This window comes from Mixophyes fleayi, chromosome 4 (assembly GCF_038048845.1).
Source record: "Mixophyes fleayi isolate aMixFle1 chromosome 4, aMixFle1.hap1, whole genome shotgun sequence".
Lineage (NCBI taxonomy): Eukaryota > Metazoa > Chordata > Amphibia > Anura > Limnodynastidae > Mixophyes > Mixophyes fleayi.
The window spans coordinates 100336250-100359563 of NC_134405.1; the positions used below are offsets into that span (position 1 = coordinate 100336250).

Below are 23314 nucleotides of genomic sequence, written 5' to 3' on the forward strand. Positions count from 1 at the left end.
ATACTAGTTACCACATACAACACTATGTTGGTAGGGACACACAGCCCATAATTGCAATGGATGGAACATTTTTACTTTTTACTCAAACCCAGTCAGACATTACAACAAATGTTAAATGACATCTATATCTCAGGCAAAAGTTGATAGGCAGAAAACTTTATTTGGACTGTGAGGACATTCACAAGTAGACATAACCATAGAAAGGGCACACAATAAAAACTTTGTAACCATATCACTGTCTACCAACAGTGATGCATAAAAATGAAAGCTTCCAGATCACATGGTCCTACAGATACATATACAGCTATGTAATATGTTTGAGAAAAGGTAACAGGTTCAGCAGTGCATGGTATATTTGTTAAACTGACCCAAATTTAGGCCAGAATGTATGGAAACAAACACGCTATAATCTATTACAGTGAAGAAAATTAAGATTACTTAAACCATTAGGTGCTCACCACTGGTGGTGATGATGAAGCATTTCAAACCTATGTGGTGGTCTTTTTGTAGCGGTGGGAAAGCAGCCTAGTCAATCCACTAGTAGAGTCCCTGATTTGAAATGCTTCATGGCTTCATGACAGGACTGCAAAAGACAGATTCTTCAAGTCTATTTTTGAACATTAGTTACAGCAGATGGGAATGGTGCTGATTTGATCCTCATATATATTGGTAGTGACACTTGCTTTTAAAATGATAATTTGAGTCTTGTTTGGCAAGAAAACATTATGCATCTTTATGAGTCCAATATATATTTAAATATTATGCTACCCATGTAAGATAGTTAGCTTCTTAGTCTCCTTTATTGACATATAACAAATTAACCAAAATGGAAAAGGTTTGGATTGCTCCATCTCTCACAACAATACTGGGGAATCGGTCTATCTACCTGCACAGAGAGTGCACCTAAATTGGTAATGATTCCCCTTCACTAAGTCAGTGTTTATTGGGCTACCTTCCAACCTTTGCCTGGCCCAATACTGTGTAAGTGGGAAGGTGTTTTCATACCCAGGTAAATATTTGAAGAGAGCAAGAGGAATTTGTTAGTTCACCAGTGGCGTAATAGCCCCTTTTAGGAGCGGTTTAACATTTACACTGCAAGCATGTAAAAATAGCAACACATGGGAACAGAACCAGATAAGTACATTCAAAATATGGTTCCTCCATGGGGCAGAAACTGATGGGCACTTGGCTTTATCTCTTGTCAGTAAGGCAGTGGTACTGCCTAGTGCCGCCCCATTTTTGTCAAGCACAGACCCACGGGATTCCAGTGGTTCTCTACGAGCCTCCACAATGAGGCCTCTGGGAACCCTAATAACTTGCCAGTCCTGTTGTTCAAGTCTTTCTCAAATACCTATGTACCACTCTGGTTCCACTCTGGAGTATTGGGTAGGAGATGGTAACCAGGCCCTGCCATTGCACGATTGGTGAAGATAGTATTGCAAGGGTTGGTGTCTGCTGCCCCTGTTGGTTTCAGCTCTGTGCTATCTACAGATAAGTGATCCAATCATCACCTTAATACTAAATCATGGTATTTAGAGCTCATTTACAACAGGGTGCACTCAGAGCAGTCTTGGATATAACAATGTTCCCCAGGAATGTGAAGCTTTTTTTGGGACAGTTTACTTTTACACAAAGTGTATTTCTAATGGTTTAGAGGCCCCATGGCAATCTTTAAGAACTGTGTGGAAAACTAATTTGCATTCTTCCCAACGAGAGGGCTCCCATCCAGGCTTAAATTTTATTAGTACTGCCCTGTATCTTGTCACACCTGCTCAACCCAGCTCTTTAAAGTAGTCCCCTACAGGATTGAAAATCTCTACATACCTTGTCCAAACAATACTTCTTATTTACCTTGCTTATTATGAACAACCTACAGGCACCCAAAGGCCCAACTGTAGATGGTTCTGTGTTCGTTCTAGACCTTATACATCCGATTACCAATAGTTTGTATTGTTCACATACCTGGGATCCGGCGGTGTTCTCTGGCACGTTGATGGCTGCCTGTCTGTGGCGGGCAGCCGACTAGCCACTCCAGTGCATCTGTAGAGCCGCTGTTAGGAGCCCCCATTAGCTTCTCCCACCTACATTGGTGATACACTCTCCAGACAACTGGGGTGGACTGCTGTGACAGCATGCTGGCTTGCGCTGGAGCCTTTCTGCCACTCTCGCTGCTGGAGATAGACACTGCCATACTATGATTGGCTTGATCCCTTCCCCAGGAGCCCTGCTTCTGGTCTCCCTGCTGCTGCAATATTTTGACCTCCAATTTGAGGCACCTAATATTGTTGCAGACCTACCATGGCTGTCCTGTTGGTGATTACAGCGAGTACCCTGCTGGCCAACCACTAACGGAGCAATACTCAGAGACTCAGCCCTGCTGCTATCCCTTCAACCAGACTACCAATGTTGCCCCCTGATGACCACTGTCAATGTTACTTTCCAGTTTATCCCACTGCTTCAGTGATTCCTTTTTAGGTTTACCATCTACAAGTCTGTAAACTGGTGATACGGTAACCACCATAGTGTCTTTGGACCCCTGTGTGTGCATGGGTTTTGACCCTTAATTGAATTTCACACAATTATGTAGTCACTCTCCCCCAACATGACTTGTCCTATACTCTAGGGGATGAGACCAGCATTACCTTCATGCATACATATATGTAAATAGTGTTTCAGACTTCCAAAGTAACCTACTATGCAAGACCTCCTGGTTTACATAAAGGCAAGGACAGGAGGGCCTCATCTAGGAAGGAAGCCAACCACGGCAGAGACGCCTCACCATGAACGGATATTTGCCATTATCTCAAAGTCTCCAAGGCCCATACCAATATTTATCCACCTACCAGCTGCCCTTCTTCGCATTCGGGTAGATGAAAACCCAGGTCTGGAGCCTATGGAGGCCTCCAACACACTGGGCAGTGGTGTGGCCTGCAGGAAATCCTACAACACATCAAATCTTTGTCAACCAAACAGGACATTTTAGCCCTGGAGAAAAAATTGCAAGAGACTGTTTCTACAATGGTCTCTAATATCCATACTGACATCTCCCATCTAGCTGAATACTCACAACTTTGGAAGACAACAGAGACACTTAGAACAAGTATGTTGCAAAGCTTCAGGAATCTGTCCTGCATCAGGTATCTGAGCTGAAATATCTCCAGGTTAAAGCGAATGACCTGGATAATAGAGGCTGCTGTAATAATCTTCCCGTAAGAGGTATACCTGAGGATATCCTATTACCTGGCATAGTGGATGCCCTCACCAAGAACTTTAATGAAGTCCTGGGACAGGATTCTAATTCCCAGATTGTCTGTGACAGAGCTCACAGAGCCCTGCACAACCAGGTCTCTCACCACAGAGAAACCCAACAATATTAACTGCAGACTCCACTCCCACTGCCAGCGGGAAGAGATACTGCATAAAATCAGGCATCTAGATGGTATTGACGGTTATGAGTTTGATGGACACAGGATCCAGATATACCAGGATCTCTCCTGACACACTCTGCAACAGAGACAGGCTCTCTGGTCGCTGATGGACGAACTCCTCAAACTTGACATTAAGTACCATTGGGGCTTTCCCTTTAGCCTCCATGCCACACATGGTAGCAAGCCAGCCCAGTTCCATGACCCTTCTGAACTGGACAATTTCTTTTCGACTTTAAATCTCCCCGACATCACTCTCTAGGAATAGCGGGATGGTTCCTCTAGACTGAATCCACCAGTCTAGAGGAATCCAACTGCTCAGAGATAAAACAAAATTGGACTTTAGTAGATGCAAACACAAATATTTTAGGTGGTGGAATAAGCCCAGAAAACTATTAGCCAGGGCAGCACATGCTCAGCGAGTGGTGTCCCTTATCCACTCTGTTAAAAACGTTTGCGGGCGGGAGAGCCATTGGACCCAAGAGATTCCGTCTGCATTCCACTCTTACTATTCTAAGTTGTACAACATTTCTGGTGCTCCGTCCCAGTCGGTCTCTGACTCTAAAAAGCCTATCTCCAGCAGTATCAATTACCAAAATGTCTGAGACTGCTAGGGAGATACTGGATCAACCATTTTCCTTGAAGGAGCTAGAGGAAGCTATCTCCTCTATGCCGGAGGGCAAAAGCCCGGGCCCTGATGGATTTACTAGCTATTATAAACCTTTGGCCAGCATTTAAATCCCCTTTTCTTTAATGAGATCTCCAAGGATTCTGGCTTCTCCTGGCAGATTTTAGAAGCCCATGTCACCATCCTCCCGAATTTGGGCAAGAACCTCTCCCAGTGCTCCAGCTACAGGTCAATGTCTCTGTTGAATGTTGACCTGAAGCTCTTCACCAAAATGGTGGCTAATCACCTAAAACACTTATTACTAGGTGTGATGCACAGTGACCAGGTTGTTTTTGTCTGGTACACGAAGCCCGGAACAGCACCACGAAGGTCATAGATTTAGTGTATTCAGGTGCATACGGATTCCTACTTTACTGCTGTCTACAGATACAGGGAAGGCCTTCAACAGAGTGGATTGGCATTTCCACGCTATTGAGCTGAAGCACATGGGATCTCACCCTCTATATAGATCCCAAGGCCTGAATTAAAATCAACGTCTCTCTCTCTGACATGTTCTTTATACACAATGGCACAAGCCAAGGGTGCCCGCTCGCCCCCCTAATATTTGTTCATTGCATGGAGACATTGACCAGGTCAATTAGAAAAAAATCTGGATGTGTTGGGGGTGCGGTTAGGGAGGTCGGAACATAAGCTGGCCCTCATCGCTAATGATCTATTAGCAACCATTACCAATCCTGCAATATCTTTACCAATCTTAATAGTAGAATTTAAGAGGTATGGTAAATTATCTAACTTCAAAATAAATTATCTATGGCTTTGAATCTTGAATGATAGTTTGATCAGATCTGGAGGGGCAACAACATTCCATCCCCTTCGCTCACATCAAATATTTAGGAGTGTTGCTTACAAAAGATCTAGCCAATTTATAAAAAGCTAACTTTTCCTCTCAATCCTGAAATTCTGAATGGAATTTTGTTAATGGCATTCTAAAGGGAGATTAAACATCATTAAAATAAATACGTTTCTCAAACTTTTATATCTTCTCCAAATGCTTCCTATCCACGTTCCTCCCAAATATTACACCGATGTTCAGAGGCTAGTCCGTGACTTTGTCTGCAAAGGAAAATCTCACAGATTTAGGAATGATATACTTTACAGGCGGAACTCACAGGGAGGTCTGCAACTACCCTTATTCTCTAAATACTATCAAGCAGTGCTACTTGATAGAATATTGGAATGGACTAGAGCCCCTGATTCTAAGCAATGGATCCTGATTGAGGGCCATTCAATGGGAATCCCATCTGGAGTCCTCCCATGGCTTCCCAAACACACCCACATAACTCCCATCCCAAAGGGAAATTTACGATTAGGCCTACTCTTCTGTGCTGGGCCAGACTACGGACTCTCAAGTTCATATCCTCCTCAATATCCCCTCTTACTCCACTCACTTTAATCCAGACTTCCCACCAGGGATACTCTCAGAAACTTTTAGGTTATGGTCTGACGGGGCAGTAGTCTGGAGCAGTCAACTGATGGCAAATTGTGGTATATGTTTGGCAGAAAAAATTGGGCCTTTGCACCTTGAAATTTTGGTTGTGCCTATAAACCAGGCATTACCTACATGATTAGACAGTCCTGGCGAGGGCAGGGAGGAGCTTGACTAGCTTTGAGGACCTGTGCTTTGTCTCCCACACATACAATTTCTACTAGTTACAATATACTTATTGTTAACCTATATGACTCCTTACCAGGTTACACTAGTTCTTGGGACTGAGATGTGGGCAAAAGTAGCAATGGTCAGCTATGGAATCAAAAAGGGAAATTTACCTTCGCTAGCGCTACAACTCTTTCAGTAGTGGAGACGCATTTTAAGGTACTCTACAGATGATAAAGGTGCCAGTCCCAGCTCAGCAAAATGTATCCAGATGTGTTGGGATCCTGCTAGAGATGTGGCTTGGGTCCTGGGGCTCCTCCACATCTAATGGGATTGTCCGGTTCTTGCTCCCTTTTGGAGCCAGGTTAGGAAGTTTTCTGAAGAAATCCTGTGATGCCCAGTACGGGAGGGCCCTGACTTCTGGTTATTAAATCTCTCCAATGTCTCAATCTTCAGTACAAAAACCCATTGCTCAGACACTTACATAATGCTGTGATGGCAAACACATTGGAGGTCTACTGTTCCTCCAAACATGAAGGAATAGTTTCGAACCCTGGAACTATATATGACCATCAGGGCCGGATTAACCATAGGGCTAACTGGGCTATAGCCCAGGGGCCTATGGCATCCAGGGGGCCCTTGAAAGTGCTCAGCAGCAGTATTGATCGGTCGGGGACACCCCCAGCCCGATCATTGCTGCTGAGCACTTTTACTGCAGTACTTCCCCGGCGCGCTGTAGTCTCCTTACTGAGGAGATCTCGTGAGTCTCACTCTCACGAGATCTCCTCAGTAAAGAGTGTACAGCGCGCCGGGGAAGAAGGTAAGTGCCGGGGGGGGAGGGGCGGCTCGGATCACCGAGGGGGGGGGAACTGATCGGATAATGAGGGGGGGCCCTCACGGGGGAATGGAGGCCCCCTTAGCCCAGGGGCCTCCATTCCCTTAATCCGGCCCTGATGACCATGGATTTGTATCTAACCACAAGCAGCTCATTGGATTCACAGCAATGTGGCTCAGTTGGCTAGAATTTAAGTAGTCCCCTACATACCGCTTCCTTACGGACCCTGATTAACCGTTTCACATTTTTTAAACGTTCTGATCAGGCCTACACTGGGGCTGGTGGATCTCTTTCTCTCTCTGTTAACCTAAGATGTAATATCACTTCTTCTTCTTCTCCTTCATCTCTCCCTTCTTTCCCACTTTTCTTCTCTACTTTATCCCCCCATTTTTCTGCTCGAACTTTTTGATTTAATGTCCCTTTTATTTTGAAAATTGCAAGGTTGATTTTTTTCTTATATACTTCAAATTGTTCTGATGTACTGGTTGCATGTGTATGTTATCACCTGAATAAATAAATAAGTAAAATGATAAACAATTTGTCTCCTTTGGCTTTTGTAAATTTTTAAGGACACAGGGAAGGGAAGGAAGGAGCGGAAGATGGGGGGAGGAAAGACATGTACAGAACTAGGAAAAACGAAAGTCAAAACAAGAACATCCAAACAAAATCATGGTAGTGGTCAGTAACATTGGAGAACAACCCAGAAGGTACAAAAGCAATATCAATCGCAGACAATATAAAACGAAGGTGAGTTAGATCTTTCTGATGAGGAAAACGTGAGTACCAACGTGGAGGACTTAGAGACGGCTCGGTGTGCATCCTACAGAGAAGTCACTCTAACATTACGGTGAAGAGGGCTGAACATGGGACAAGGGTCTGCCACCCATTCTTAGGAACCAGGGGGTCCAAATAAGGTCAAATTTATGCTGTTTATCATGGAGGTAATAGGTAATACTCTCCATTAGGGCACAGACAGTCAGGACACTTCTAGTGTTTATCTAGTAAAGACTTCGTAGCGGCAAGAATGTAAGGGAGCAATTTGTTGGACTGCACATTTGATTTATTTGCATAGGAAGAGAAAGGAGGAAAGCCAGGGGTCTTTAGAAATCGACTGGTCAAGCAAGGAATTAAGGATAGACTGAACTTTCGTCCAAAAGGGAACAATGTGAGGACAAGTCCACCATGTGTAGAGTAACATGCCTCTATGACCACGGTTTCGCCAGCAGCTCGGAGTGGCATTAGGAACCATCTGGAGTGTCGATGTGGTGTGTAGTACCAGCAATAGTAGAGCTTGTATGCCATTACTTTAATTTGGGTTGAGATGGAACTCACAGTAACCCCGTCTCAGACCTTCTCCCAGCATGACTCATCCTGGGTCAGACCTAGATCCCTCTTCCATTCCCTCTCATGACGGTCCTGTGAATCATATGTAACATCTATCAACATGTTGTAGATAAACAATATCATACTCCTATACATCGGGGACCACAGGCAGAGTCCCTCAAAAGCGGTGGGGGATCTTAGTGCATGATCCTGAGGGAGAGACATGAGATAATGTCATATTTTAAAAAAAATAAGGGGCTAAGCAAGGGAAAGAAACACTAGGAAGGAAGTCAGGATTGTTCCAGAGGGGAACAGGGAGACGGGGCAGGAGAGTTTGTATCTGGACCTACAGAGATCCCAAATTGACAGGCTAAATTTAAGAAAGAGGAGGGTAGTTAGCATGGCTGGTCTATGGCCATTGGGCAGTCCCCAAAGCGAAGCTGAAGAATGGAATTTGGTAAAATGGGTTTCCAGAACAACTCATGCAACCAAATTGTAGAGGGCGAACGTGGTCACTATTTTGCTCAGGTGAGATACTACATAATGGAATTTAATGGTCGAGAACCCCCTTCCTCTCTGCAGTCCAGATGTCATGCATCAGATTCTCAGGTCCTTTTACTTGCCCCTCAGCTGTCTTTCAGCTGTTTCTAGACTCTGCTGGTCTCAGATCTCTCTGCAGGATGCTGCTCAGTCTGTATTCACTCCAGAGATCCCTGCCAAACCAGTGCATAGGCAACGCCATTTTGGATCCTGTCACATGCTCCCTCTCAGTCAGAGTGCTGCTTCAGCTCAGCTAATCTCAGCCTCCAATCAGGGCATATCAGTTCCCTGGATCTTTAACCCATTGCCAGTGCAACGTTAATTTCTTAGACGCCAACCTGGTGTCTAGCAGTCTGCAGTCTTCTCAGTTAATTCTGCCCAGACAATGCAGTCAGCCCCCTGGCTCCAGTCTGGTCCAGCAGTCCAGTCCAGCATTTCAGTTCCAGTCTGGTCCAGCACTCCGGTTCCAATCTGGTCACTCCTGCTAAATCAGATCACTATCTTGCTATTCTTGACTTCTTGCCAGTCTCTTGTGCCATTCATATTTAGTAATCTCCTGAACTCTGCTTTGTGCACATAGCCACCAGTTCAGATCCAGAGACACAACCCAGTCTGGGTACAGACAAATTCTCAGGCATGACAGTTTGCACTGGCCAAATAGATTCCACTGGTGGTCTGCCACAATGAGTCGGCTCAATGCAAAGTCTGGTGAATCGGCTAGTGAGCCAGGAATCTGCAAAGAGACAAACATATGCAGTTCCTTTAAGAGTTGTCTTCCCACCTGGATAGCATTCAAACTACTCTCAGTAGTTCAGGTGACTCATATCTACAATATCTTCCATTCTCAGCTCCTCATCTTCATCTGCCAACTCCTGCCAAGTTCGATGAAGATCCAAAAAGCTAATTTCAAACAAAGTGTATTGAAAGAAACTCAGGAGGATTCATATACAAACCAATTCATAGACTAGCTGATAGACAGATGTGAGCTGGGCTTGCACACAGGTGGGTAGTCAGATGTAAGACGGGTTGGCACACAAAACAAGTAATTAGACGTAAGCCAGGTTGGTACATCATCATCATTATTTATATGGTGTCACAGATCCTGTAGCATCTGATATAATTATACAGATAAGACTTTCAATGAGAACAGTAAGCATAACAATGGGTACATGAGTATAAATTAGCAGAATAATAAATGCATTGATGCAATTAGCAGAACAAATCAAATGGCATAAAAAAACATTTTAGCCTAAGACTTGTCAGAGACAGTAACAGGTGCATGAGTACAAATAAGTAGAATAGTAAATGCATGGATGCAATGAACAGAATAAATTGCATGTCTTACAGAAACAATGCAGCATAAGACATGACAGGGACAAGCGAGGAAGATGAAGAGTGGACAGCCATGAGAGTAGAGGATCCTGCCTGTGAAAGCTTACACTCTAAAAAGTAGGGGGAAATGAGAGACAATAGAAGCAAATGGGACAATAGGCATAGTGGTGTACACTATGGTGCCGAGGTCTGAAAGATTCTGAGGCCAGGATGGTGCAGAAGTCAAGAAGACATTTACCAGAAGGTACAGAGGCCTAGATGGAGTAGGGATTAAAGATGCTTTTAGGTGGATAAAAAGATAGGTGTTTACTACACATATTTTACTAGATGTCTCAGCTGTAGACTGAAGCAAAGACACCAGCCAGGGAGAGAGCAGGAATGAAGATGTGAGTGATATGCAGTAATGGTTGTAGGAGATTTAAATAGAGAGCAATAAGGTGCAGGAGGTACAGTGCTTTTGAACTTAGAATCCATAAAGTTGGAGAGTGGGTCTAAGTCCATGCCAAATCCAGTTCAGACTACACTTTCAACTCGTCATGCTTTTGATGTCATAGTGAGAAATAAGCCAGGTCAGTGGGTAGTCACATATAAGCTAGGTCATACACCAACTGGAGCAGGTAAAGATAAAATTAGCAGATCAACCAAGATCCTCAAGCAAAGGTCTGCTCAGGAAGTGCCTATTTATAGGCCCAAACAGGAACCAAGTTTGAATCTTCTGAGGTAATACTGGCCATAATAGTTAACAGAAATTCAAAAACAAATTACTTCCTTTAGTGTCTGGAGGTGGAATTGTCAGATAATATCCAAACACTATTCCACCCTCTCAGTTATATTACTCTGGATATCTGAAATTCTCTCGAAAATTGAGAAACCTGAAAATTTCTTCTGTTTCCTTAGAATTCTCATCCTGGCCATAACCTTGCCATTGTATCAAATATTGAAGCTGGTTTTCCAAAAATGCGTGAATCCAAAATTCTTATGTCGAAGTCAGCAAATTGGATAAAGTTATTTCAATTATTATTGAGCAAACTTGGTTGTCTTTGTCTGAAAAGATGCGTATTGCACGCTACGGCGTGGAAGGGCGTACGCAGCCGCAACATGTGACAATGACAGCTTTTTACACAGTTACACACATTTGCACAAATACGCACATCTGTTAATAGTACACATTAATTGTAGTTGCAACACATAGTTATTTATGTTGAAATATAGTAGTGTTTATGTCATACTTACCTACTTTCTTCAGCTCCCTTCCGGGAGCCAGCCAGTGGAGGGGGGAGTGAAGGGGCGGGGTGGCCGAAATCGCGTCATTTCGGCCCCGCCCCCTGTGACGTCATGACGCAAATTGCGTCATTTGACAGCGGGGGCGGGGCCAAACGCCGCGATTCACCGGGAATCGCGGCGTTTGGGATCTAATTCTGCCCACTTCACTAGGAAGTGGGGCACTTCCTAGTGAAGTGGGCAGAATTCGGGAGATTGCCACACTCGCCCGGGAGTCCGGGAGACTCTCACAAAATGCGGGAGTCTCCCGGACATTCCGGGAGAGTTGGCAAGTATGGTTTATGTGTAATGTTAGAAGTTATATGCATATTAGTAAAACATATGGTACAGGTTAAAGGAAATGTGTCATGTCTGGTATCATATTAATCCCCTATTCATCAGCAGCTGTCCAGTGCATTCGGCGAAGAGATCGCACATTGCATACTCTAGTTATTGGTGTTAGGGAATAAACCTTTAATGTAATACTGACTATAAAATGCTAATGGACTAGTTGAAACTGGAGTCTTGGCGGGAAGATCTGAGCACATCCCCTGGAGAGATGACCCCCACCTTTGGATTCTTTAGTTTGAAGTAGCCTATGATCTGCAACCTCTTGGACCTTCCTGAAACGTGGACCAATAGAAGCAAGCCACACCATCTGCATTGTTTTACTATATTTCTGTCTGCATATAAGCAGGAGCTTTTCATCTAGTGTTCAGTCATCTTGACCACAGACTTCAGACCTGAATGACTGTTCACTGGATCCAGAGCGCCTGTGATAAGTAACGGCTGTACTTATTATTATTTCGCTTGAATTTTTCTGCTACTTATTGAAAATAAATATTTGTGCTTCTGAAACACAAATCGAGATTCGACAATCATTATTGGATAGCGGCAAAACGTGCATAACAATTTGGGGGCTCGCAGCGGAAGTTACGTTACTGGAAGATACGCAAGACCAACGGATTTCGGTTCCGCAACAAAGGGTGGAGATGCGTCATATATGGGTAAGAACGTAATATGTTCAAAACCTGTTTTATTACTCTGTGTTGTGAAACCAAATGTCCGTTTTGCATAATCTGAAGGAGCGCTAACTTGAACTTAGTGACAAAAGAGAAAACTTTCTTTTTACTGTCATATTGCGTTTTAAATGTATTGCATTGCTTAGCGTATGTGTACTTCTGGTAGATTTGCCACGTGGTTAAACAATCGTTTTGATAGTTTGTTATAATTACATAGTATAATTACTTGGTAAAACCTCTGAAAAGATATTACTGTTGGTTGGGAAAGTTATTTTCTGCGCAGAAAACTAAGGTGTATGTGTTTGTTGATTTTGAAGTGAAAGTTGATTTACTGTTGAAAAGACAGAGACATTGGTTGCCGTCTGACGAGGCGGGCTGTACAACCGGGGTTAAGTATACATGGCAGGTATACTGGCAGCAAAAGCTCTGTTAAAAGAGGCTTTTGAAACGTACTCCCCAATAATAATCGCAAAGTTTAGTGATAATTCGTATCGCTAAGCGGTGCGATCGGACCGCATGGTTTATTGTGCAACCGTGCTTTTGACTTGGGTTGAACGGCTGGAGGAATTACGCTGGTAAAACGGGTAAACTCCAATACTACCAGTTGTAATATACTCAACAGATTTTGTGGAGAGCCAGGGTATCAAGGAGCTGATATTTCTGTTGTCCATAGTGATATTTCTGGGTTAGGAGATGTGTGTGGGCGTAGCCTGTGAAACCGTCCGCAAATAAAAATCTCTAGTTGGTTCTGTTTGAAAGGAGAACAGGTAAAAAAGGCCCTGTTTGGGTGTGAAGCAAACGCTAGAGATGGTTGATGTTGTGCTGCCTAAGGAAGGTCCGCTGGGTTCAGCGAGGTACCTTATGTTTAAGAAGTACGATGCATACGCTACGGCGTATTGCGACACGTGGGTCAAGATGACCAAGGATTGTGTTAGGCCTTTCCCAACAATAGGAAGTTTTAATTCAGAGGTGCTAAATAACATAAGAGATAAAGTGAGGTTGATCAAATCAACGAAAACGAGAATTAAACATGATGACTGTTTAAAATTGTGGCAAATGGAAGGCAACACGTGGCAGAGCAGCGAGTGCACAGCGGAAGTAGGTGTGGCAAAAAGCACGCGCACAGTGGAAGTAGCCGCTGAGAAGCGTGGAGAACTCAGCACAAGCGCGCTCCCGCCACCGTATGTGGCGGGAGGAGTAAGTACAGCCGTTATTAAAAATGAAAAAAAGGAATTTGCTAAGTTATATCCTGTTTTAAGTCAGTTTAAAACAAGTGTTTCTGAAGAAGAAGATGAACCCACTGTAATTTCAGCCATTGCCCATGCTGTTAATATGCTAGAGGTTCAGCGTAAGTATGGAAAGGGGGCAATGGCTGAGATAGGAGAGAGTAGTGTGACCACTAGGAGGGATAACATCCAAAGTACTGAAGTAGTTACTCCTGTAGTTAATCCTGAAGATAGTGAACCGGTGGGTACGTATCCAGTCCGCAGAATATCAGTTCCCAATGGGAAGGCGGATAAGGATGGTGTAGTTCCTTTAAGAAATGTTACCATGCATTGTCCTTGGACTAGATCAGAATTACGTTCAATTATGACTGAATTTCCAGATCCTAGAAAAGAGTTGGCTGAGTGTCAGAAGTTTGTTAAAGACTTAGGAAATTCACACGAACCAACCAATAAGGATTGGCGTGTAGTGTTGAGGGCATGTCTTCCTCCCAATACTAACATACAAAAATTTCTTAAAGATTGTTTGTTGGAGGGAGACAAGACCTTGACGGATGAGGTTAATCAAGAGAATATAGAACAAATTGTCACACAGTTAGCCATCTTTTTTCCAGTAGTAGTAAATTGGAGCAAAATTTTCACCATTAAGCAAAAAGAGAGTGAAACGTCCGCTGATTATTTCTCTAGGGCTCTAGCATCGATGACACAGTTTACTGGGATAACTGACATAAGAGAGGATCCACATCACAGGGAATTGGCTGTAGGTGTGTTGATGGATGGTTTTAGGGAAAATTTAAAAACAAGAGTACAGACCTCATTACCTAATTGGAGAGGTATCACAGTAGATTCTCTTAGGGAGTCTGCTGTGGAACATGACAAAAATATTTTTAAATATTCTCAACATTATGTTAAGTGCGTATTGTCGCTAACCAATAACGATTGTCGAACCTCGATTTGTGTTTCCAAAGCACAAAGATTTATTCTCAATAAGTAGCAGAATAATTCAAGCGAAATAATAATAAGTACAGCCGTTACTTATCGCAGGCGCTCTGGATCCAGTGTGCAGTCATTCAATCCTGAAGTCTGGGGACAAGATGTCTGAACACTAGATGAGAAGCTGCTGCTTATATGCACACAGGAATACAGTAACAACAATGAAGTTGGTATAGCTTGCTTCTATTGGTCCAGGTTTCAGGAAGGTCCAAGGGGTTGTCAATCATTGGCTAGTTCATCCTAAAGAATCCAAAGGAGGGGGTCATCTCTCTAGGGGGTATGCTCTGCTCTTCCCGCCAAGATTCCTTAGTCTTAAGTAGTTCATAATTCCCTATCATTCATAACTTGTGTATGCACTCTGCGATTCCTTCGCAGAGTGAACCAAACAGTAGCAAAAGTAAAGAGGTTTATTATGATACCACACATGATATGATTCCTTCAACCTGTTCCATATATTTCACTAATGTGCATATAACTCATATTATAACACATAATTACTACTATATTTCGACATAAATGACTATGTGTTGCAACTACCATTAATGTGTACTATTTTACAAGTATGCGTGTTTGTGCGAATGTATGGTAAAAGACCAAATACTGTTGCTGCCACGTGTTGTAGCTGCGTACGCCCTTCCACGCCGTAGCGTGCCCTTGTACGTCGTAGCGTACCATACGCATCTTTTCAGACAAAGACAACCAAGTTTGCTCGATTTTAATTGAAATTACTTTATCCAATTTGCTGACTTCGACAATTATTACTTGTTACCAGGGGAGGGCTGGCAAATTTTAGCCCAGGGGACAAGACTCGATTCAGCAGCCTATTAGGAACATTTCTACAGAAACAAAAATACCCCCCCCCCCCCCCCCCCCCAAGCTCAGCCTTCCCTTGCTTGTAATTCTGTATTATTGGAGGAATAAATAAAAGAGTACCATTGATATACAGTCTGGCTCCCATTCTTCTAAAATCTGTGTTTAATACTGCACAACTACATCTCCCAACTACTTAATTAGTTATTAAACTTGAATGCTTTTTCCCTTTTACATGTTAAATCCCACAGACCCTTAAAAAAGAGAATAAAAGACCAAACTAGCCGCAAAAACCAGAGCAAAGGGAATATGATAAGCACCTACACGTCCAGTGGAAAGGGAGCTAAACGTGCAAAAATAGATGTGTGAAGTAACAAAACGCATTTTGCTTTTGCTTTTGATTTCCACTGTGGTAAATGAACATTACATTCTTAAAGAAACTATTTACATTATTCCTTCCTATCCACAATTACTTTATGACATCATTACATAACTGATGTTATAATAAAACACTTAATTACATATGTGTGTAGTTTCTGGGTGATCTCGGTCAAGTTGGGCAACATTATATCCTATGCTGTAAACTGAGAGCGTGGTCATGGGCTCCAGCAGATGACAGCCTGTCACTGCCATGCAGACCCACACAGCAGGTCTAGGGGACCTGGTGGGCGGCTGACAGGCCGGTGGGGGGGACTTGTTGGGTGTGTGACAGGGGAGAGGGGGCGTGAGGGAGGCTGGTGGCTGACAAGGGGGGAGGCTCGGTAGGCGGGTGATGCCTCTGGGAGGGGGAGGCTTCAAGGGCGGCTGACGGGGTAGGGGATGTACGGTGGGCGGGCAATAAGCCGGAGTTCTGTAGGACTTGTTGTCAGGAAGCGGCCCTGAGTTTTGATCCACCGGACCTTGGGAGTTTGTGGGGAGACTTTGTTGACATCGGCCCGGAAGAAGAGGGACAAGGGAGGGTTAGTGAGTGTTCCCCGCTCAGAGATCAGCTCCTCCCGGATGGCCTCTCAACCTCCCTCCGGCGACAGGCCGGGCCGCTCCTGATCCTCCGGAAGGGGGCAGCAGCTTGGACCCCATGACAGGCTGAGCTGGACCGGTCCCGCAGGGACTGCACAAGCCGAGACACCTCGGACTTTCCTCCCCCCCCCTTCACAGTCAGAGCCGAGGCCTGCGACATGGCTGCGTCCCAGGCCTCCAGCGGCTCCAACCCGCGGAAGTTCAGTGAGAAAATCGCTTTGCACAACCAGAAACAGGCCGAGGAGACCAGGGCCTTCGACGAGCTCATGACTGACCTGACAGTGTCTCGGGTGAGCAAGCTGCAGATGTGCAGAGCAGGAGCTGCACTATGGAGACCCCTCTGCCCATCATGTTATCTGTACTGTCCCTCCCAGCTGAGGTCTTGTGTGTACATGTGTCTGTCAGGGAAATGTTGTTTATAGCCCAGTGCTGTTGTGACAGCCTGGAAAGTGGTTTCCCTTTTAGCTTCTAACGTTACACACTGGGCAGGTGAAGGGTTAACGCTGTTTATGGTGGGCTTTTTACTAAAACCCGTATGTATGTTGGTGGCCAGTGCTTTATACTAATATAGCAGTGTGCTCTATATTGCCAACATGGTTTTTTGCATATGACCAGTAATTGTATGCAGGTTGTGCTGCTTTTTATTGGATGGAGCTGAAAGTCCGTTGCATGGATAGGGCCACAGTTCTAGGCGTGTGTTCTGCTGAAGAGCAGTAGTGACATTTCTACTGTTCAAAGTTTCTTTTATTCATGTGTTTATGGATGTTGTACCGGTTGTAATGTCTCAGATTTCTATTTGTGAATATATGCGGGTGGTTTATCATGGTCTCTGTTAATGAATGTGTAGGTTGTAGATAAAGTGCAGGTTAGTTAAGTGCAGATCCATATATGCTGCAGGGAGCTGGTAATACTGGGGTATATGATAAAAGGAGGTTTCCCTGTAACCCTGAAATGTGGAAGCAAAAAAACTCCTTCCTTAAGGACGGTTTTGTCTGATAATGCAGCTTAAGGTGTGCAACCGCACACTTCATTTAGTCAGGCTGTGGATGAGATATTGTACTGATTGAGTAGCATGCAAGTCCTGCTATCTAAAAATGTAAAGGAAATCTGTCATCAACTGTGTTTAATTTCATATGTTTAAAAGAGGTGTCCGCCTGTCCCAGGACTCCAGTTTCTATTCCAGAGAGACCTTGATATTTTTCAGTCCTCTTCCCTTGAAGGCTTGTGGTTTCAGAAAGAATAGTCTGTCAAGCGAGAGTTCTACCTTTGAAAATATGCAATAAACTGGTTGTGGTAAAATGTAAGGAGTAGTAATATTAGCTGATTGTTGTGATGGGGGCATGTCTGATGGTCTCTATGCGGTTTCTCCAATCTCTGTGGTTCCGGTGTGAAGAACTGACGTATAATCAGGTCTCTGGAGAACAAATAAGAGGTCCCAGTGGAACAATCTTCCACCATACCATAATTGTGTGTGGGATGTGTCCTTTAAAGATACTGGGCATTGTGTATAGTTTTATTGTTAAAAGTTGCAGTTATATTTGTTTTTCTTTTAACATTTGTAAATCACTGTGCTGAAAATTGCTTACTGGATTAACTGACAGTGGTGTGTAAAGCCAAGGTAGCCTGAGTCAGGCTAATAGTGAGTGTGGCAGGAAATATCGCCAAGTGAGACATAATGGGTATACAAATCTCTTGAAGAGACAGTGTATCTACAGACTCTGCAGGCTATTTATCAATCTATAATCCCCCCCTGCAGTTTTCCAGAGATTAAAACATAGAAATGGTAACAAGGCTATTTATTAATGGAAGACCCCAGCAGATATCTCTGATCTCCGTTATCTGCTGCAGTCCAGGCTTCTTCAATGGCAACCCAGTCCCCATAGGTGTCTATGGAGACTATTTCGCCCTACTTATCAATCTCTGAAATTAGGAGCTTGATCCTCCTAGCTAACGCCAGCTGAAGATGGCGTTAGCTGGTATAACCTATGGGGGGAGCATCGCAGTAGAACGATCTTTGGATCCCTTCCGGGTAGGCTTTGTGCTCTTCTAATTGCAAATTCTGCCTGGCCATAGAAACCTGCAAGTAAAGTGATCGCAATTGCGATCACTTTGCTATATATTATTGAGCCTGTCCCAGCGAACAGTCAATTTGAATGATTTCCACGTTAATTCCTTTCTTATTGCGATAAATGAAAATTAACATCAGCAATTTGTTTGGTCATAAATAGACCCCTCTATCTCTTAAGCTTGCCACACACGGGCTGATGCTGCCACTTCACCAGCTTGGACGAGATCTTCCCTCATGGGCCTAGCTGAGTGGCCAGATTATTCAGCATCACTGAGGTATGTTAATGCAGTTGAATAATGACCCCACAAATAGGCAGGTAGAGGTAATCTTCCAACTGCATTTACCAACATGCCTGATGTTGATCTTAATTTGATTGGATTGTTATCAAGAATTGTTATAGATTCTGGGGTTCCACACTCCAATATTGCAGCGGGTGTGACCAGCATTATATATCACATTATTATTGACTTTTGGCGATTCAGTAGAACGCAGAGAAAACCATAAACATTTTGTTAATACTGGTTACAGAGTGTATCCATATATTATCATGTATTGTTCAGATTGAACTACTTTGCATCCAAAATTCTACATTCTCTCTGACAGTCTTAGGATTGACCCTTGAACATATCTTGGCCATTAGTTTCTTTGCAGCCTCATCATTTTTATGTCTAAACTGTACTAAATAATTTTATTTGGATGCTCGAGGACACTTGTTGTTTTGTACAGGTTTAAGGTTCATATAAATAGGATGCTTATGTACCGTGAATGCTTACAAAAAAACAAAACCCAAAACAAAAACCAGTGTACATGCCATACAGAACACACTCGTTTATTTTCTATGTGCATTTACTATGCTGAGGTTGATTAGTCACCCAGAGTATTTTGTTCTTCAGCCTTATTCTCAGTAAATTATTTGTTGTGGGAAAGAGATAAGCTGCATTTTAATATTACCAGTGTTTGTTTTTGTTTGGTTTTGTTCTTCTCAGTGGTGTAATTGTAACCTCTTGTGTTCTCCAGGGAAAGGTGGGAGGGCTACAGTATATTTCTATGGATTGTCATTAATTTGTATGTCTAATGAGTCCCTTGGAGTGTATGGAGTAAGAGTGTGGAGCAGAAAGGAAACTTCTCACCTTTCAGTATTGCTGCAGAATACTGAATTAAGCAGCCTAAGGGGTAGATTTATCAAATATTTTAAAAAGGAAAAGTGGGAGGTATTGCCCATAGCAACAAATTTGATTGTAGCTATCCATTTCTAGCATGTACTAGATAAATGATAGCTAGAATCTGATTAGTTGCCGTGGGCAACTATCTCAACTTTACCTTTTTAGAACTTTTGATAAATCTACCCCTCTATTTTAATTCATTTGATCTGTTGTGAGGGTTGCACAATATTGGAAGTGAAAATATCTGAAGGCAACATCTTCACACACCAATTCAAGAATGGAAATTGCAATTGACTGATTTATAAAGTTTATTTGTAGAGCTGTTATTTTTCTGTTCTATCCTTATTAGCATCATGGCTGATTCAACACCTATGGCTCCTTAAAACCTATTTGCCTCATAAGCTCATTAAAATAGGATTCATTGTTCTTGATGTAAATAAATATTAGCTATTGCCCACAATTTACCAACAACTTGTATTTTTTTTTCTTTTTGTCTTTTACCATATTAGGGTTAATAGCTTTAATTTGTCAAGATCTGTATGCATGCAATTAGCATTTTTGTCAATTATAGTATGAATTTATGATTGAGTTCTAAGGGTAGCTAATGGCGGTGAAAGCAGTAAGATACAATAATATTTACAGATAATATTTTAAAATAATTCAGTGTCCTAAGAAAATCAAGAACGTTGAAGCTCTTCTTTGCATTGCAATCAGATATTTTGACTGTAATGCTATTTGCATTATATCTATGCACATTGACCATGTACACATGTTACATAATTGTCCACAAATCTGGTTGCCTTGCAGTTGGGTTCAATGGCCAGGTAATGTATGGGCATTTTTAAACTACAGATGGTCACAAGCTTCAAAACACTTATTCACTCAGATCTGTGACCAGTTTTTCCACATGTGTAATGCAATCATAGGCCTACCATGATTTTTCTTAGCCCTGATCAAAGGCTAATCAATCTTGTTTAAAGAGTGTTTAGTTGCAGCACTGATGCTAGGCCAATATTTAAAGAAAGTAATGAAGATTATGGATGTTAGCTGTTTAAATTGGGCCTCTGGGGGCCTTTTTTAATCAATAATAACTCACAGAGGACAGATTCTGTAGTGGAAGGTTTGCTTTTAAAAAGTGTAGTATAGTAGACCTGGGGGTAAATGTATGAACATGCGGGTTCTTCAACACCCGCGTGTTCAGCGTGTTCGGCGATTTAATTTCAAGCGGCGCTGCATTGTAAAGGGAAACTTCCCTTTACAATGCAGTGCTGCTTGAAATTTAATCGCCGAACACGCTGAACACGCGGGTGTTGAAGAACCCGCATGTTCATACATTTACCCCCTGGTTTTCATACACATTGTTCAGGGCTTGGCTTCCTGATGTTTTTAATAAAGTTTTATGTAAAAGTGGTGTGTGCAATAGCAGTATTTTGTTTTTTTTAACTTGATGGACTTTTACACATGAAATATTATGCAGATGAAATTTCTTGAAAAGAAACGTTTGTTTCCAAAAATGTATGTTGCTTGTACTCATTCAGTGTATTCTGAGGAGGCATCCTTGTTGTTCTCTGCTGCCAATACAGCCAAGTAGCAAAATTTGGGCATTCTAATTTTTTGGGAGTGTGTGTGTATATAGAGAGTGAGAGATATGATCTATATTCTATCAATCAGACTGAAGATGGGATGAAAGCACAGACAGCACTTGAATGAGTAGAACTGGAAAGTTTAAGATGAATAACTTAATAACAAAAAGGTTGACTGTGAACCACTGAAATGTTGGCTTAGTCAATTCACAAACAAAAAAAAGTTATTCCTATTAATCATGTCCTGTGAGTGCTTCCATCCTATCTTCAGTTTGTTTACAGCTAATACTCTATGGCTTGCGCACAGGTCATTAACCCCTGATTGCACTGAAAGTCTTTACATTATACATACTACATGGCCAAAGTATGTGGACACCCTTTCTTATTAGTGTCTTTTGCCACTTCATCCACACCCTGTGCTAACAGGTACATAGAATGAAACATATAGTCTTGCAATCTCTGTAGTGAAACATTAAGTGTGGAATGTGTTGTATCAAAGAGTGACTTTCAAGATGGAACTGTCATTGGATGCCACATATCCAACAAATCAGTTTGTCAACTTTCTGTCCTGCTAGATCTGTTCTGGTCAATTATAAGTCCTGTTATTGTGAATTGTAAACATCTAAGGCCAACTATAGCTCAACCAGTAGGCTACACAAGCTCACAAAATGGGGCCACCAAGTGCTGAAGCTCCTAGTGCGTAAAAATAATCTGTACGTCTTTTACGTTTATGATTTGGTTTTCCATGACCTTGCAGCCATATACAAGTTTCTAAACACCATTTGCAATGCAAAACCTCTACTAGAGTTGTGTAAAGAGCACTGCCATTGTACTCTGGAGCAGTGGAAATGTGTCCCCTGGAGTGGCAAATCATGCTGCACCACCTGTAAGGTTGATGGAGAAGGAGTAATGGTCTGGGACTGTTTTTGATGGGTTTGGCCTGGGTTAGTTAAGTCAAGTGAAAGGAAATGTTAATGCAACAGCATACAATGACATTTTAGAGAATTGTGTGCTTCCAACTTTGTGGCAACAGTTTGCTTCAGCACAATAATGCCTCCATGCACAAAGTAAGGTCCATCAAAAATATATTCCTGAATGTGGTGTGGAAGAACTTTACTGGCCTCCACAGAAACCTGACCTCAACCCCTTTGAGCACCTTTGGGATGAATTGGAACTCTGACTGTGAGCCAGACCAGGTCACCCAACAGTGTCCGACCTCACTAATGCTCTTAAGGATGAATGGATGCGATTTTACGCAACCATGTTCCAAAATCTAGTGGAAAGTCATCCCAGAAGTATGGAGGCTTTCATAATAATGCCCATGGTTTTGGAATGAGATTGACATATGGATATGATTGAGTGTCCACATACTTTTAGCCGTGTAATGTATGTTAATAACATTTATTTATATTGCACCAACGTATTATGCACTGTGATACCGCAATGCTAACCCCTGCGCTAGATGCATTATCTATTTATGTGTTTATAACAGTTTACATACGCACACATCTGATATATATATATATATATATATATATGGTCCCCAGTAGAGCCCAGTAACTTCCTGGGACATTGTTCTGATTATTGAAGTATTTGGTGATTTCCCATATTTTGTTAAATTTAAGGCAAGAGCTTAATTCTTAAATTAAGGAAATAACATCCCAGCATGGTCTAGTCCTGTATAAAAATGCTGGGCTGCTATGGTTTCCTATAATTATGGCTAGCATGGCTGCAAGATGAAATCTCATTGACTTTGAATGATGGATGATTGTTGGGGTGAGTTTCGCAAGTGACCAAGAAAGCTCTGTTTGCAAATGTTTCAAGAGCAGTGATGTCTAAAGTAATGTCAGCCTGGAATGCCTAAGGAAAAAATCAGCAAAGGGAAACTGTGGGTGGAAGTGTTTACTCCCAGGTCTGTGATATCAATGCATTCATTTAAAGTGCAGGGCAAAACACGATAGCAGCTGCAGATTAATTGCCTGCAAATTTAACCTGTGGCGCAAAGACCCAGTTTAATCAAAAATGGCCCAACTAGTCCACATAGCGGGATATCATAGTCTGGTTACAGTGTGTAAACTACCCATCACACCTAGCAATACACATTTGTGAGTTCAGTGGTGCACAGAGCACAAGCAGGGATTTCCAAGCAATGGAGGAAGGTGATGATGATCAGATGAACTATCCTTCACCATTTTCTCAACAAACGTCTGAGTGCACATGTGGCACCAATCTAAACACCTTTGTAGCCCTGAGTGTTTGTTTTCAATACTGAAGGGTTCTGTAATGTTGTAGAGGGCTTTTTTGCATAGCCTGGATGCAGTCATTCACTTTATGTTCATGGTAATTCATGGTAGTGAGTGATCATCTTCACCACATGTAGCAGGGATGCAAGGATGACAATGTCCCATCCATAGATCACGTTTGTTTATCAAATGGTT

At 42.6% G+C, this 23314-nt stretch overlaps 1 protein-coding gene across 3 annotated transcripts in view; it reads left to right on the forward strand.

Moving 5' to 3' along the window:
* The first annotated feature begins 15851 nt into the window (after nt 1–15851).
* Nucleotides 15852–23314, forward strand: part of CRTC3 (CREB regulated transcription coactivator 3) — a 74743-nt gene continuing 67280 nt past the window's right edge. For all 3 annotated transcript variants that reach the window (XM_075207886.1, XM_075207887.1, XM_075207888.1), the window contains exon 1: nt 15852–16352. In XM_075207886.1, coding sequence (XP_075063987.1) covers nt 16221–16352 — 132 coding nt within the window. In that variant the 5' untranslated portion in view covers nt 15852–16220. The remainder of the gene's footprint in view (nt 16353–23314) is intronic.